The 13,336-nt window shown below is 42.9% G+C and overlaps 1 protein-coding gene across 1 annotated transcript; it reads right to left on the bottom strand.

Moving 5' to 3' along the window:
- Positions 1-1,010: 1,010 nt before the first annotated feature.
- On the bottom strand, positions 1,011-12,666 carry trib1 (tribbles pseudokinase 1). The gene is made up of 4 exons (XM_017693269.1): positions 12,451-12,666; positions 11,163-11,484; positions 9,359-9,651; positions 1,011-4,025 (listed from the first exon to the last, which is right to left on the bottom strand). The coding sequence occupies exons 1-4, from the start codon at positions 12,462-12,464 to the stop codon at positions 3,560-3,562; spliced, it is 1,095 nt and encodes a 364-aa protein (XP_017548758.1). The 5' UTR covers positions 12,465-12,666; the 3' UTR covers positions 1,011-3,559.
- Between the last annotated feature and the right edge of the window lie 670 nt (positions 12,667-13,336).

The raw sequence follows: 13,336 nt of genomic DNA, 5'->3' as shown, positions 1-13,336 counted from the left end.
TGTGAAAATTATGTATCCTATGTGTATAGTTATATATGTAATCACCTATATGTGACATGTCCTATATGCATTATATATGTAATTACCTATATGTAATAACATGCCCCACATATGTAAGTACCCACACGTAATACGTCCCATATGTATTACTTGTATGTAATACTATGCAATAAGTAATGTTCCCTGTTTCATACATAAGTGCCTGTATTTTATGTGTCTCCAAGTTTAACCCCAGATCCAACTCGACACATTACCTCAGTAAACAGAAAGAAATAGTTTTGCCCCTTCATTTAAAAAACAATCAAATATGAGCTTTTGTTTAAAGCACTTACCAAAGTCACTGTTTTCTTCGGTTTACTTACAAAGTGGGGACATTTTGGTCCTGAAAATGTATGAAAACAAGCACTCAAACACAGGCAGAGGAAGTCAGTGCTCTTTTTCAGTGCGTCACCCAAAGCTGGTCCTGACATGTTAGACAATCGCGTCTGTGGCGTGCGACGCTGCTTGGCAGCTTCCCAGCAACCAAGATGCTCCAGCTACCCTGTTGATAGCTAATCGAGACCTAATCAGCAGCTTACGCAAGGAGCTATGAAACCATAACAGACTTCTGCAGATACCTGGCTCTTTACATCATAAAACACACCAAGCTTTGTCTTCAAGTCCCCAAGGACTCGGCACAGGAAGAGGCTTTTACCTGCCTGTCATTAAAATGCTGTATTGACACTTAATCCAAGCGAGGCCTGCAGGCAGACAGAAAATGATTGAGAGAAAATGAAACGGGTACGTTAGGGAAAGCTTGCTGGTGTTGAGAGGGAATGCCTGTCTGCTTATATTTTCCCTCTGGTCTCAGCAAGAGATCTTATACAGCTCCAGTTTCTTCCCACATGCAGTTGTGAATTTGTGTATGCATGTCAGAAGGAACTGTACATGTAGAAGAGCTCTTGCTCAAACCAGGGAGCAAATACAAGCAGGCAGGTTTGACAGAAAGAACTCTGCAGCCAACAAGAAGCTTAAATATGGAAAAGATGATCTTTATTCAATCTGTTCACACAATTAGAATATACATATTTACATGCTTTTTTTCATTTTACAATTAATATGTTCTGTTAGACGCTCTTGGTCTAGCCTCGAGGTTGTGTCACTAATACATAATTCACAGTGCGATATGAACTTTGTGCACCCGTGTCAGCATTTGCAATGAGCCGCATGCATGAGCTAGACATTTATGCTGGCCGACCAACCTCAGATTATTATTATTATTATTATTATTATTATTATTATTGTCCCGGTGCTTTGCCTCAGAGGTAACATACAGTACAACTACTCAGAACAGAAGGGCAGGTGAGGTTAAAGCCTACAAAGACACGACTCTACCATTTCAGCTAAGCTATTGTGGGTGGGTTTTTTCACTGTAGCTTACAGTAGAGCATAAGTAAAAAAAACAAAAAAACACATACATTCATACAGAATAATCTCTGCCTGATCCACTTTTCAATTGAAACACCAGCTATTGAGTCATCACATATCTTACTCACAACTACACCAGGCTTTGCCTGTAGTGCTTAAAGCCCCCGAGTCTTAGGATACTTCACAGGATTCAAGTAAAGAAACACTACACAAACAGGACCAGCAAGCGAACCAGTAAGGATAGGGCACAAGGTTTACTGACATCATTATTTAAACACATTTCCAAGAAAGTATCCATTTAAATAGGTATGATTCAAGCTGTGCAATGTAGACACACTTCATGGCTGCATTTAATTAAGATTCCTCAGTTTGTATGTGAAAAATAAGCCACTTTGAATCTTAATCCAATACTAATAGTTAAAACAGTCAGCCAAGGGCTTTGATGTCAGTATTGCCAGCAAAACCTAAAGCCTCAAAGGTCAGAGACTGGCCACACATGGCCTCTCCTGTACAGTTTGGCACCTTTAGGAGAGTTAGAGGCCATACAGTCACCTTGATTCAGATTAGTTTATGCTGCGTGTACATGTGTAGATTTTTTGAGTCCATCAGCCCCTTTAAAACGAGACAAGCCCCTCTGGTGCAGTTGCAGTCAGTGAGTGAGTCAGTGGATGCCTCTGGTTTGAAGAGTGTGAGCAAAGCTAGAGTTCAGGCCCATGTCCCTTCCCCCCTCTTTAGCTAATGTGTTTGGAGTCCTCGCGACTTGGCAGAGCTTTGTCATCTTGATGACTGCCTCACTTTCTCATGTCTATGTACCATGCCTCAGTGTTTACTTCATACAGCACAACAAAACAGATCGTTAGCACCGAAATTGCTTCAGCATATGTCGGCAACTGCACACCGCCCCTCTTAACCTAACACTGTTGATACAGTACTTTTGTGGGCGTGCACAAGTGCAAACCAGGGGTGTAAAAATGCACCTGAAGATGACAATTCGACTGCATTGATTTTGGAATGTTAAGTTCAGAGCAGACTGACTCAATGTTCTTCAGTCAAGCTCAAACGCTGGGCTGGTGTGCCACGCATGTGTGTGACTGTTAGAACTTTCTCTGATTCACATGGGTTTATAGTGGACCCTCTGTTGACACTGTTCTAGAATGTTCTCCTTTTTTACACACTGTTCTAAAGTGTTCCCCTTCTTCCACACTTTTCTAGAAAGTACACCCCACTCACATTGTCTTATTATGATCTTCCCCAGTCAAGCTGCTCTAGAGTTTGTCCATTCACACTGTCCTATGTTCTTCCCATTCAGAATGTTCTAGAATGTTCTCCACTTTTCACTCGGTTCTAGAAAGTCCTCCCCATTCACATAGCTCTAGAACATTCTTCCCCACTTCTACTGTTCTGGTCAGTTCTCTGTCATTCATACTGTTCTAGAATGCCCTCCATTATTCATAATGTTTTAGAATGTTCTGCCCATTCACACTTTTCATGAATGTTCTCTCTATTCCTGCTGTTCTAGAATGTTTTCATCCTTTCACACTATTCTAGAATGTTCCCTCTATTTACATCATTTCCCGTGTTCTCGCTGTTGATGCTGTTCTAGAATATTCCCCCCTATTCACAAGGCTCTAAAATGTTCTACTCCTTTTTTTTACACTGTTCCAATGTTCTCCCTGAGTCACACTGTTCTAGTGTGTTCTTCCCCATTCATACTATTCTAGCGTGTTTCCTCCATTCACCCTGTTTCTCTGGATCAATATAAAGCTGGCTGCCAACATTGTTGGGTCAATGTGGCATAGCCTTTGGAATCATAATATCATTTTAATAATATTCATTAAAGTATGGACTAATTATATGACCAAAATAATTTTTTTAGGCATTTTTTAGATGGAAAAATCCTTGTTTTTATTGTCGTCATTGCATTACTATGTAACATTGAGTATTTTAGAAATGAGTCCTACCAAAATAATCAAATAACTTTCAATCAAATTTCTTGACCCATTAAAATGTTTGCTAAAGAACTGTAATGCAATCAAATTGCCATGATCACAGATTTACACCCCTGTTCATGCCTAAGCGTAATGCAAAATAAAAGTACCCGTAGGGGTGTCTGGAACAGTTTTGGTCCAAATGTGAGCTTGTGGGGTTTTCATCAGCAGAAGAGCTGCTCGTCCAGCTCCACTGCGACCTGAGGCACCATCTGCTCCGCAGAGCCCACATCCTGCTCTGGGCTGTCTACATCCCGTGTGCTGCTGTGGAACCACGGGTGGATGAGCACCTCAGCAGCGGTCAGTCTCTCTGAGGGCTCTCTTCGGAGGAGGCTGCGCAGGAGGCAGCGTGCCCGTAGTGATAGGCCATCAGGAAGGCAGAACACACCCCGCCGAATTTTTGAGAACAGGGTGGCTGGGTCTGGGTCATGGAAGGGGTAACGGCCCACCAGCATTGTGTAGAGCATGACCCCTAGGCTCCAGGCATCTGCCTGCTTCCCTGAATAACTGCCCCCACCGCTCAGGATCTCTGGGCTGATGTACGCCGGGCAGCCATGGGTGTCTGATACAGAGTCCCCTTCACCGGTCAGAATATGACAGTCTTCCAAACCCTCCAGCTTCAAATGAGTCCTAAACAAAAGATGACAATTAAAAATGTCAACAAACTGGAAGAGCCCCACATTTTAAAAAGGCTAAGAAAAACTATGACTGCAATGTTTAATTTGATGTTTGCAAAAACTGACTTATTATGTTATTATGTAGCTTATACAGTTACTATTTACTTGTTGTCTTTACGATGCATCCAGCAGTTCAGTGTTCTGGCAATACCCACAATATTATCAGTAAAGCACACTGTGATGTAATTTATCACAGTAACAACATATTGTTATATTGACCCCTGGTCCACAATCAAACAGATCTTTGGTAAATGAAATACAGTACTTTCCACTGCTCAGTGTAACTTTAATACAATGGAGTTGATTAGACTAGGACTAGGAGACTAGGAATGTCAGACTCCAGTCATGGAGGGTCACAGCTCTACAGGGTTTTGCATTGTATTTAATTTACCTAATTCTGCTAATCAGCTAATAGACTTATTTTAATGAGTGTGCATTAAAGCAACACATTTAGCAGAAAGGTGTTCTAAATATTACTGAAAAGTGTTCTTTACGTCAAAACAACGGTCAAACCCTTGCTGGTGCTATACAAAATTTTTTTTTGGTCTGACAAGGATTCTGTATTGAACTGAACAAGAGTTCTTTGAATCATAACAATAGTGGAACGCTTTTTGTTGCTATGCAAATATTATAAAACTTTCGGGTGTCTCTAAAATCCATACCCAATTTCCTCTTCTGGTGTGTCTGGTGTGCAATTTGTAACACAACTAGTGAAACACTATCCTATCTTTTAACTGCATGTATAGTGTTTTCTGCACATGCAAAACATCTATATGCTTTTTGGGGGGACTTTTTTTTCAATCACGGTAATTACCATTAAATTCTTTGGCTAATAACAGGCTTGTTGTCTGTTGGAGAATGTTGATGAGCGAGTGCACCATCGCCCTATACTATACTAAACTCTGCCTTCACAAGGTGTTGGACTGGTTTAGAAATTTCACACTCAGTTTGCTCCCACCCTAATAAACCTATGCTCCTACTCACATTTAACTCCAAATTTCTCATAGTTGCTTTCAGATGTTTTCATTACAAGATCACGTTGGCCCTTCGTGAGAACTTAATTTGACACAGACCCTCTAGCTTTGTGCAGGCAAAACCAAACAACTAATACACACATCACATTACATTTAATGCAGTGGTTCAAATCCTGATTATGGAGTAGCTCTGACCTGTACATTTTAGTGTGTCCCCTGCTCCAACACTCATGATTGAGCAAGCCCTTTTTTATCTGAACAGTTTTAGGAACAGAAAACACTAAGATACACAACAGAACCACTGGTTTAATGCAATGAAACTGAATGACATGCTATTTGACAGACTACTGAATAGGTCACTTATTTGACCCTGGCTTGGGGCATCATGTCAAACAACTCTGTGTTTATGTTAAGTGGACAGATAAACCCAGAAGGCTGTAGAAGGCTGACTTGTGTATAAAACTGAATTCACTTGCCGCTTCTTTGGTTGCAAATGACTTTAAACGAGTGTTTAAATCATGAAAAACGTCATGACACCGACTGCACTGGAACAGATAGTTCCCCCATCACTGAGCAGAAGAACAAGTGGAGGGCAGAGCCGTGTATAATTATGGCCTTGTTTTAAACAAAGGCAAGCACGGCGGTTTCCACAGCACCCACATATACAAAGTAAATCTCGTTCTTCTCTCGCTCACGCTCTCATCAACACTTAGCTATGTTTAGCCTTATTTCCAGTAGGACTCAATCCTCCTCTGCACTGACCACATCCCTGCGGACATTAACAGCGGCTGGGGTTTATCATCTGTGTGTGTGCGCGCCCAGACAGACCTTGTGCCGGTATCCCCCTCAGCGAGAGCAGAGCGTATTGTGTTTCATCACTGACTGTCAGGCTCGCAGTCTGAGGGGTTTGCAGATGACACAACAGCATAGCGCCAGAGAGGTGGAGAGAGTGAGTCATAGTGCTGTGTGTGAGTGCAAGTGTGAGTGTGTGTGCGTGGAAGGGAGAGAACTAACTGTACAGAACTGCTGCTCTGTTACTGCTCTGTCCTCAGTGTGCTCGCTGCAGCTGGGTCCATGCTTTCAGCATCTGCCAGTGTTTAATTACCCTAAAACTTCGGCTGTCACATCAATGACGCATGAACATCCCCAGCCTGGCCTGCCCCCCATTCACAGCCTAAATGTGGACACATTCCAAGAATGTGTGTGTGGACGTGTCTGTGTGTAAATTACGGCTGCATTACGTGGACAAAACATCACAATAACATCTCTGCATATTGCAAAAGATAGTCTACGCATTCTGGCTGCACGAAATGGATAATAATATCTCCATGAATTGTGACTAACAACATATTGTGTGCATGAGTCTATGTATAATATTATGCAAAAGTCATGAAGTACAAATGATGCATTTTCAGCATCAGGAAAAAGCAGAAAATATACGCCTAACAGAAAATTACACAGAAGTCTCAACAACTAAATAGAAAAACATTTTATTTTCAGGATTTTGTGCATCCACTCTTTGCCTTTATTACAGCTTCTATTCTTTTATAAAGAGACTGGCTTTTAACTTTTCAAAGAAATGTGCAGGCCTAGTAGTTGCCTGCATTTTCTGCTTCTTGCAATCTAAATAATCCCAAACACATTCAGTGATGTTGAGTTCTGGACTTTGGAGTGGCCAGTCCATTGTTCTAAGCAGCTTCTCTGTCAGATTTACAAATTTCCTTCTACTTCCTTTTCTCAGTAATGGCTTCTTGACAGCTACATATCATTTCAGACTCATAGTGTTGGGCTGTGTTCTCAAAGTGAAAGGATGGACAGAAACACATGGATTTTTCAGCTCTGATGCAAGAGTGGAGCTTGATTTTCTCCAAGATGAAAGCACTATATATCAGATGGGAACAGTTCTGGTGGTCTATCACGTTTTGCATTATTAGTTCCATTTTCTGTCTATTTTAAAATATTTTTTAAACTCTAGTTTTGTAAACTTTGACTGGAAATTAAACAATGGGTGGATTTTTGCACAATATTCATAACAAGGGTCATGTTCAAACTACTTGAATACACAGCTAACAATATCACATCTCATAATATGTCCTATTTCAGACTAGATTTGTCACAGGACTCATTCTTTTTTCCCCTTGTATTACAAATGTGCCAGTGTTAAAGGTGAAGTTTCATCCTGATGCTGAGAGCACAAAATAAAAAAAAATATGATCTGTTAGGGACTCATTAGCACACTGCAGTTGTCAGAATCACAGTCACACATTGGTGCAAATTCAGTGGACAGGGTCCATGTACTACCCACTTATTGAAATTATGTGAGACTTCTACAGCATTACACATCATGAGAAGATGGTAACTGAGTGCACTTTGTTTACCCTGGATTTTACATTAAATGAACAACCTTTATGTGCAGCTTTTATGCCCCCCCATTTGTCTGTGGCCCTGCAATTGCACAATAACAATTAACAAGCAATCTATCATGCAGCCCAAGCATGTGTCTAAGCATGAGGCCATGCTTCATCTATGTTGTGACTGTTTCAACTTCTTTCTGTTGCTGATCACTTATCACCACTACATATCATTACCTAAGCTATTCGAGGTATGTACGCCACATACGTGTTATCTCCATCTGTTTGTTTGTGCCCCTGTGATCATTTGCAATAAGCATCATTGTTCACGCAAAGGTAAATCCCATGTATGTGACGCACACACAAATAAAAGAGGAAACAGATTAAAAACACAAGGCTCTGTATGACTGAGCATCATCAAAAGATGAAAAATGTAATCCTTTATGAAAGCAGAATAATCCTCTTTTGTGCACATTTGTGTTACTCTACTTAGCATCCTAGCAGGAAGTAAAGGAAAAAAAAATATGATGACGCTGCTGCAGCTTTGACCTGTATCTCTGCCTAAATGTCAGCATGCTCAGGTTATGACATGGTCTGGGTTAGACAGGTCGGATGGGTGAAGTTGGCAGGGGGTGTCGCAATGTCAGCAGCCAGTTCTGCTGCTCTTTGGTTTCTGTCTGCCTTTGGCCAAGGAATGGAGAGCTTGCAGGTTGAGGATCCTGAGTGGCGAGTAGCCACCCCCCCCACCCGAATGTGAAACGCTATGAGTCATCCTGCTGTACCCGCACCACTACGAGAGCTGGGTGACTCTGGCCTCTTGCACATGCCTGTCCATTTCTATTCACTCAAACTGCACCACTGCCCAAAGGTCGCGCTTGAAAATGTTGCCCCAGAAATGACAAACGTATCCGCTCTCCTGAACGGAGATGTGCGCCCGTTTCATTCTGCCGCGGGACACAAGCTTACTGTAGCGAGCACGGGTGCGTATACGTTTATAGTTAATACGCTACTGTATAAATGGGAGCACATTAGATCAGAGTACATTACTATTACAAGCTTTAATAATTCACTGAATGGATATGCTCTTTCTTGCATACTTTGTACCGCAAACAAGGGTTGTGATTCGGGATAGCGCCATTTCTTAATGGGCATGCATAGTTTTGATTTATGATGTGTTTCCTCTTCTGCAGAAACATGAGTAAGTGCTATACGTTCCATCTGCTGAACGGCTCTGCAGAAGCACCTGTGGTGCATCACAAAGGCGAAAGGAAGTTAGAGCTGAATGAAACCAGAACTGACGCCCATTTCTCTGCTGAAAATACCACAATCTAGAGCACTGACCGCGTGTTCCCCTGCACCTAACAGATCCCAGCTGCCCCACCTATCCTGACACCTCTCCTCAACATACACTAAGGTTAGTTTTTATACTATGTCAGGGTGTGGGGCCATACATATGTCTTGTGCGTGTTATTCATGTTCTCACCTTTGGAATATATGTCTCCAAAAAGGTGACTTTACAGGAGAGGGAAAAAATATGATTCACTTTGATTGGACGGTAATCAAACAAGATCTTATTCAAAGTCATTTGGACTGTTTCTATAAGTCAATTCATCATGAACTTTTGAGAAAATGTAAATATGAAAAGGCATTTGACAACCTTGGGAAAGCTGAAAAAAAGGTTTGTTCTGACAGCACCAATATGCAGCTGTCTATTTGTAAGAAGAACAGCTGTAACCTCAGTAACCAAAAAGAAATGGCTTTGCCCCAGTTTCAATGAAAAATGACACATGTTGCTTTTGTGAAAAGCACTTTGCAAAGCCAGGACCACTTATTTGGTCCTCATATTGCAGATGTCACCTCACCTCTCTGATTTTCTTACAAAAATCAAGACCTGAAAATGGAAAGAAAAAAAAAAAAAAAAAAATCACACAAAACAGCTTTACAAATACAGACATCCTCACCTCTTTTCATCGGAGAACACAAACTTGCGAAGCTTGAGGTCCCCCAGCACTATGCCGGCCTGGTGGCAGTGAGTGACCGCTGAGGCCACCTGGAAGAAAAGCTTGGTGGCCTGTTCCTCAGGTACACGCTTACAGCTCTTCACGAATGTGTGCATATCACCATAGTCCTTCTCTTGAAACACATATGCCTTGCGCTCCCCAAGGACAATGTCTTTGATTTGGGCAACATTCCTGTGTCTTGGCAACATACTGTAGGCCCTGATCTTCTCTTGGTACTGTCCCATGTCAAACACCTGTAGGTTACAACACACCACTGCATTTGTTGTAGTAGCAGACTCATGAAAACACTACCAAGCCAAAATAAATAGCAAAATGAATGTTCGCTTAATAAATGACATCTTACAGGAATGCTCTGGTGTCTTTCGACCTTATCTCTGTCTGCTGCTTCTGCAGCTTATGGTCAGCTACCACAGACACTAATTTAAATAGGTTTTCCAGTATGTACAAAAATTATTTTAAAAAGTGTACACTTGTAAACACTTATAATAGAAGCCAACGGGGAGGTGCTGCAGCAGCTTCCCACTGACTTCTATTATAAACGTGTTGTGAGTCAACAAGTTTTCTGTTCTTTTCTAAGTGCAGTGAAATGCATTGAAATGAGTGAATGTGGTAACTGACCATATGCTACAGATGTGGCAGATCTGTAAAAAACAACCAAATATTATTCCTTTAAAGGAGATTGTTACCAAATATGGCTGAAATGGAGGTTAAGACACTTAATTCGTCACCACAGCACTGTTCTAGTTAACACAAGAAAACTGAATCTGCCGACTTGCACTGTCAGATGGAGGCAGCTTATTGTTAAACACCAGACCGAGCTGTGATCATTTTGGCTGTCTGGCTGCAACACAGTGCTAATCAACAAAAAGAGATCAATGACTGATGGCTGTTTAATCAGTTTGACCCTGCTTCTCCATTTATAGTGTATGGCAGACTGTCTATTTCTGTTTGTGCACGATGTCTACCACAATGTGCCTGAAATATTTTCTCCTTCTGAGCTCTCTGTGGCTGACACACACACATGCAAATAACTCCTATTGCTAACTGGAGGGTGTGAAGTCTCACATTTAGTGGTAATTGCTTGGAACTGCTGCAGCCTATATAGGCTGCATGTGTGTCTATCTAAAATAGACTTAATTATGGTGTGAGTGGCAATTTTAATGCGTGGCAAAGGAATATTACTAAGATCAGAGGACGCAGGTAAGTTGTTGCAATGCATAACACTGAGGAGTGGACTATTTGCAAGCAGCAACAGCAGTTGACCTCACATTAAAACAGAAAAATGCTGTGAGTGACTATTTTACACAGAGATGGGCACTGTTGCAGCCTCTGTACATATATTTCATACCGTATAAGTAGATTCCTGGACATTTTTAATGCACTGCAAAGCTGTATTGTAAAATATGAAGAATCTGACAAGTCATTTCCTGGATTAATGCTAAGGTTTAAAGCATTTGCTTGCAATACCAGCTGACCCAGTGCTCACATTTAACAGCTGAATGCTATGACTGGCCATTTTTCACCAGTAAAAGCCTCTATAAGTTGCAGACTACATGCGTAGAGCCCTAATCTAACATGCTTGATTGTGCTGTGATTACTACTTGGCAATGCGGTATCACTCAGATCACGAATCTGACAAGCGGTCATCCTGATTAACGGCTGAGGTTTAACCCGTTTGCATGACCTGGAGCAACGCTCACGTCAACACAGTGATCCGCTGAAAGGCAGAGAAAGAGGCGCTCACCTTGCACAGCAGCTCCTCTCCAGTGTCCGTGTCCAGGGCGCTGTGGAGCCCTGCTCGCTCAGCCAGAGGCAGCAGCAGGAAGCGGCCGATTCGAGACGGACCCTGGGGGGCCGGAGGTGACCTCGGGGGGCCTCCGCTCGCCGGACATCCCGGAGAGGGGCTCAGGACAGCAGGGTCGCCCGCAGTGGCCTCGCTCAGCCTCAGCCTGGGACACTTCGCCACCGGCTCGTCGCTGTCCAGGCGCTTGTGCGCGCGCCTGCCTGTGCGGGTGCAGGACGCCGCCGGGCTGGTGCTGGTGCTGCTGCAGCCGTGCACGACCATGCTGGCAGAGGAGGGAAGTGGGAAAGGGGGTAAAAGGGGGTGTCAGTCCTGGGGGAGCCCGTGGTGTCACATTCACGACTTTAGACGGTCATATTCCCGCGCGGTTAACTTTCTCACTGAAAGATACGCCGCAAAACGAGCTGCTTCGGTCGTTCAGCGTAAGCTATCCATCACTTTGTGAACGGACACAGGCTGACTGAGAGCTGGAGCACCGAGTGCATGCGCGAGCTCGCAATAAACAAACACAAACAGAAACAAAGCCCTCCCCTCAAAAAGCTACGGCACCGCTTTACAAACGCTGCGTGATGTGGTAGCTCTCGCGCACGACGACAGCTGGAACTCCGCCCGCTTCGAGCAGCGTTATTATTTTTTGGACCCACCCGTTTTCCAGCATACGCCGCCCATAGCGCAATATGATTGGCCGTTACTGTCACGCCTCCCGCGCAGGGATAGGGTTGTGGTTTACAACTAGCCAATCCTGGTACAGGAGGCCGGATGCTTTGAAAAAGTCTAGCGTGTAGGGGCGGAGTTTCCCCTGAAAGCGGGTGGGAAAAAAAACGCAGCGCCATTCATCTTTCCCTGCTGTGTCACATTTGCACAGCTTGATTGAGCAATCAGCCACACGTAGTCGATTCGAGCTGAATGTCAAGACCAACTTCCAGTTTGATAACTTTGTTTTGTCAGTGCTGTCAGAAAACGGTTACGAAGATTTGTGCGAGCACACTTTGAAAACCTAACCAGGTCTATTCGACACGCTGGTGCTTATGCACATGTGCCCATGTTTGACTGAGGAACGTTTAAATGTCTGCATTCACACACATTTCTTCCTCATGGAAACACGTGTGGCAGCGAGGCAATGATTAACCCGGTTTATTTCGAAATGCATCGCTGCTCTGGTGTTTTGCTCCTTCTTGAATTCATCATGCGCTGAAGTGTGTTTGAGATCTGACAATGCTTGCATACTTACAAGGCGTTTTCCATGCGATTTCCTGCCTACTCGCCATACATCTTCTGTTTTAGAGAGAAACTGCAGAGGAATGTTTTAGCAACGCGTGTTTGTTAATGTGACTCATCTCTGTACAGGGAAAGGCTGGGGAGTGGTGAGGGCCTTTACAGTTCAAGCGGGTAAGATGGTTGAGATGGTTCACATGGCTTAAGTCAGGGGTTATCAGCTTCAGTGCTGGAGACCCAGTGCCCTGCATACTTTTGAGAACTTCCCGTCCCAACACACCTGATCCAGCTCATGAAGGGCTGTAATTAGCTGATGAGCTGGATCAGGTGTGTTTGGGGAGGAAATACTAAAAACAGTGCAGTCTCTACACTTCAGCAAAGTAGGTTCTGTATAATACCAAACAAGGCTTCTTTGGCTTGTAGCAATAGTGGAACCTATGTGATTTGGTGCTGTAGAGAACCCATCAACAGCATGTTCTCCATTGATCTGATTCAAAGAGCCCTTTAGGGGTTCTGTAAGTGTTCTTGGCTTTTTATGCAACTGTTTTCTTTAGTAAAGAACCCTTGAAGAATCCTCTTTTTAAGAGTGTAGGACAGGAATTGCCTTTTAGTAATTCATTTTCTACATGACCACTTTTTTGTATTTGTCACTGTGCCTTTAAGACTGATACAGGGCTTTGGAGTGTGATGTCATAACGCACTTAATTTGATTTGATACAAAGAAATGCACAACAACAGGGATTTCTTTAAGCTTTCACAGTGTTCCGGAGCATGTAAATGAACCCTGCCAATTCTGTGTAACACTCTTATGTTGTAGTGTGACCTATATGTAGCTGACCTCTTTTCTGATTGAATGAGGCACAAAATAGGGCAACTAATCATTCAAAAACATTGAAACATTG

The sequence above is a fragment of the Pygocentrus nattereri genome, chromosome 27 (genome assembly GCF_015220715.1).
Source record: "Pygocentrus nattereri isolate fPygNat1 chromosome 27, fPygNat1.pri, whole genome shotgun sequence".
Classification (NCBI taxonomy): Eukaryota; Metazoa; Chordata; class Actinopteri; order Characiformes; family Serrasalmidae; genus Pygocentrus; species Pygocentrus nattereri.
The sequence above is the reverse complement of the archived record's forward strand: the minus strand, read 5'-3'. Positions and strand labels throughout refer to the sequence as shown.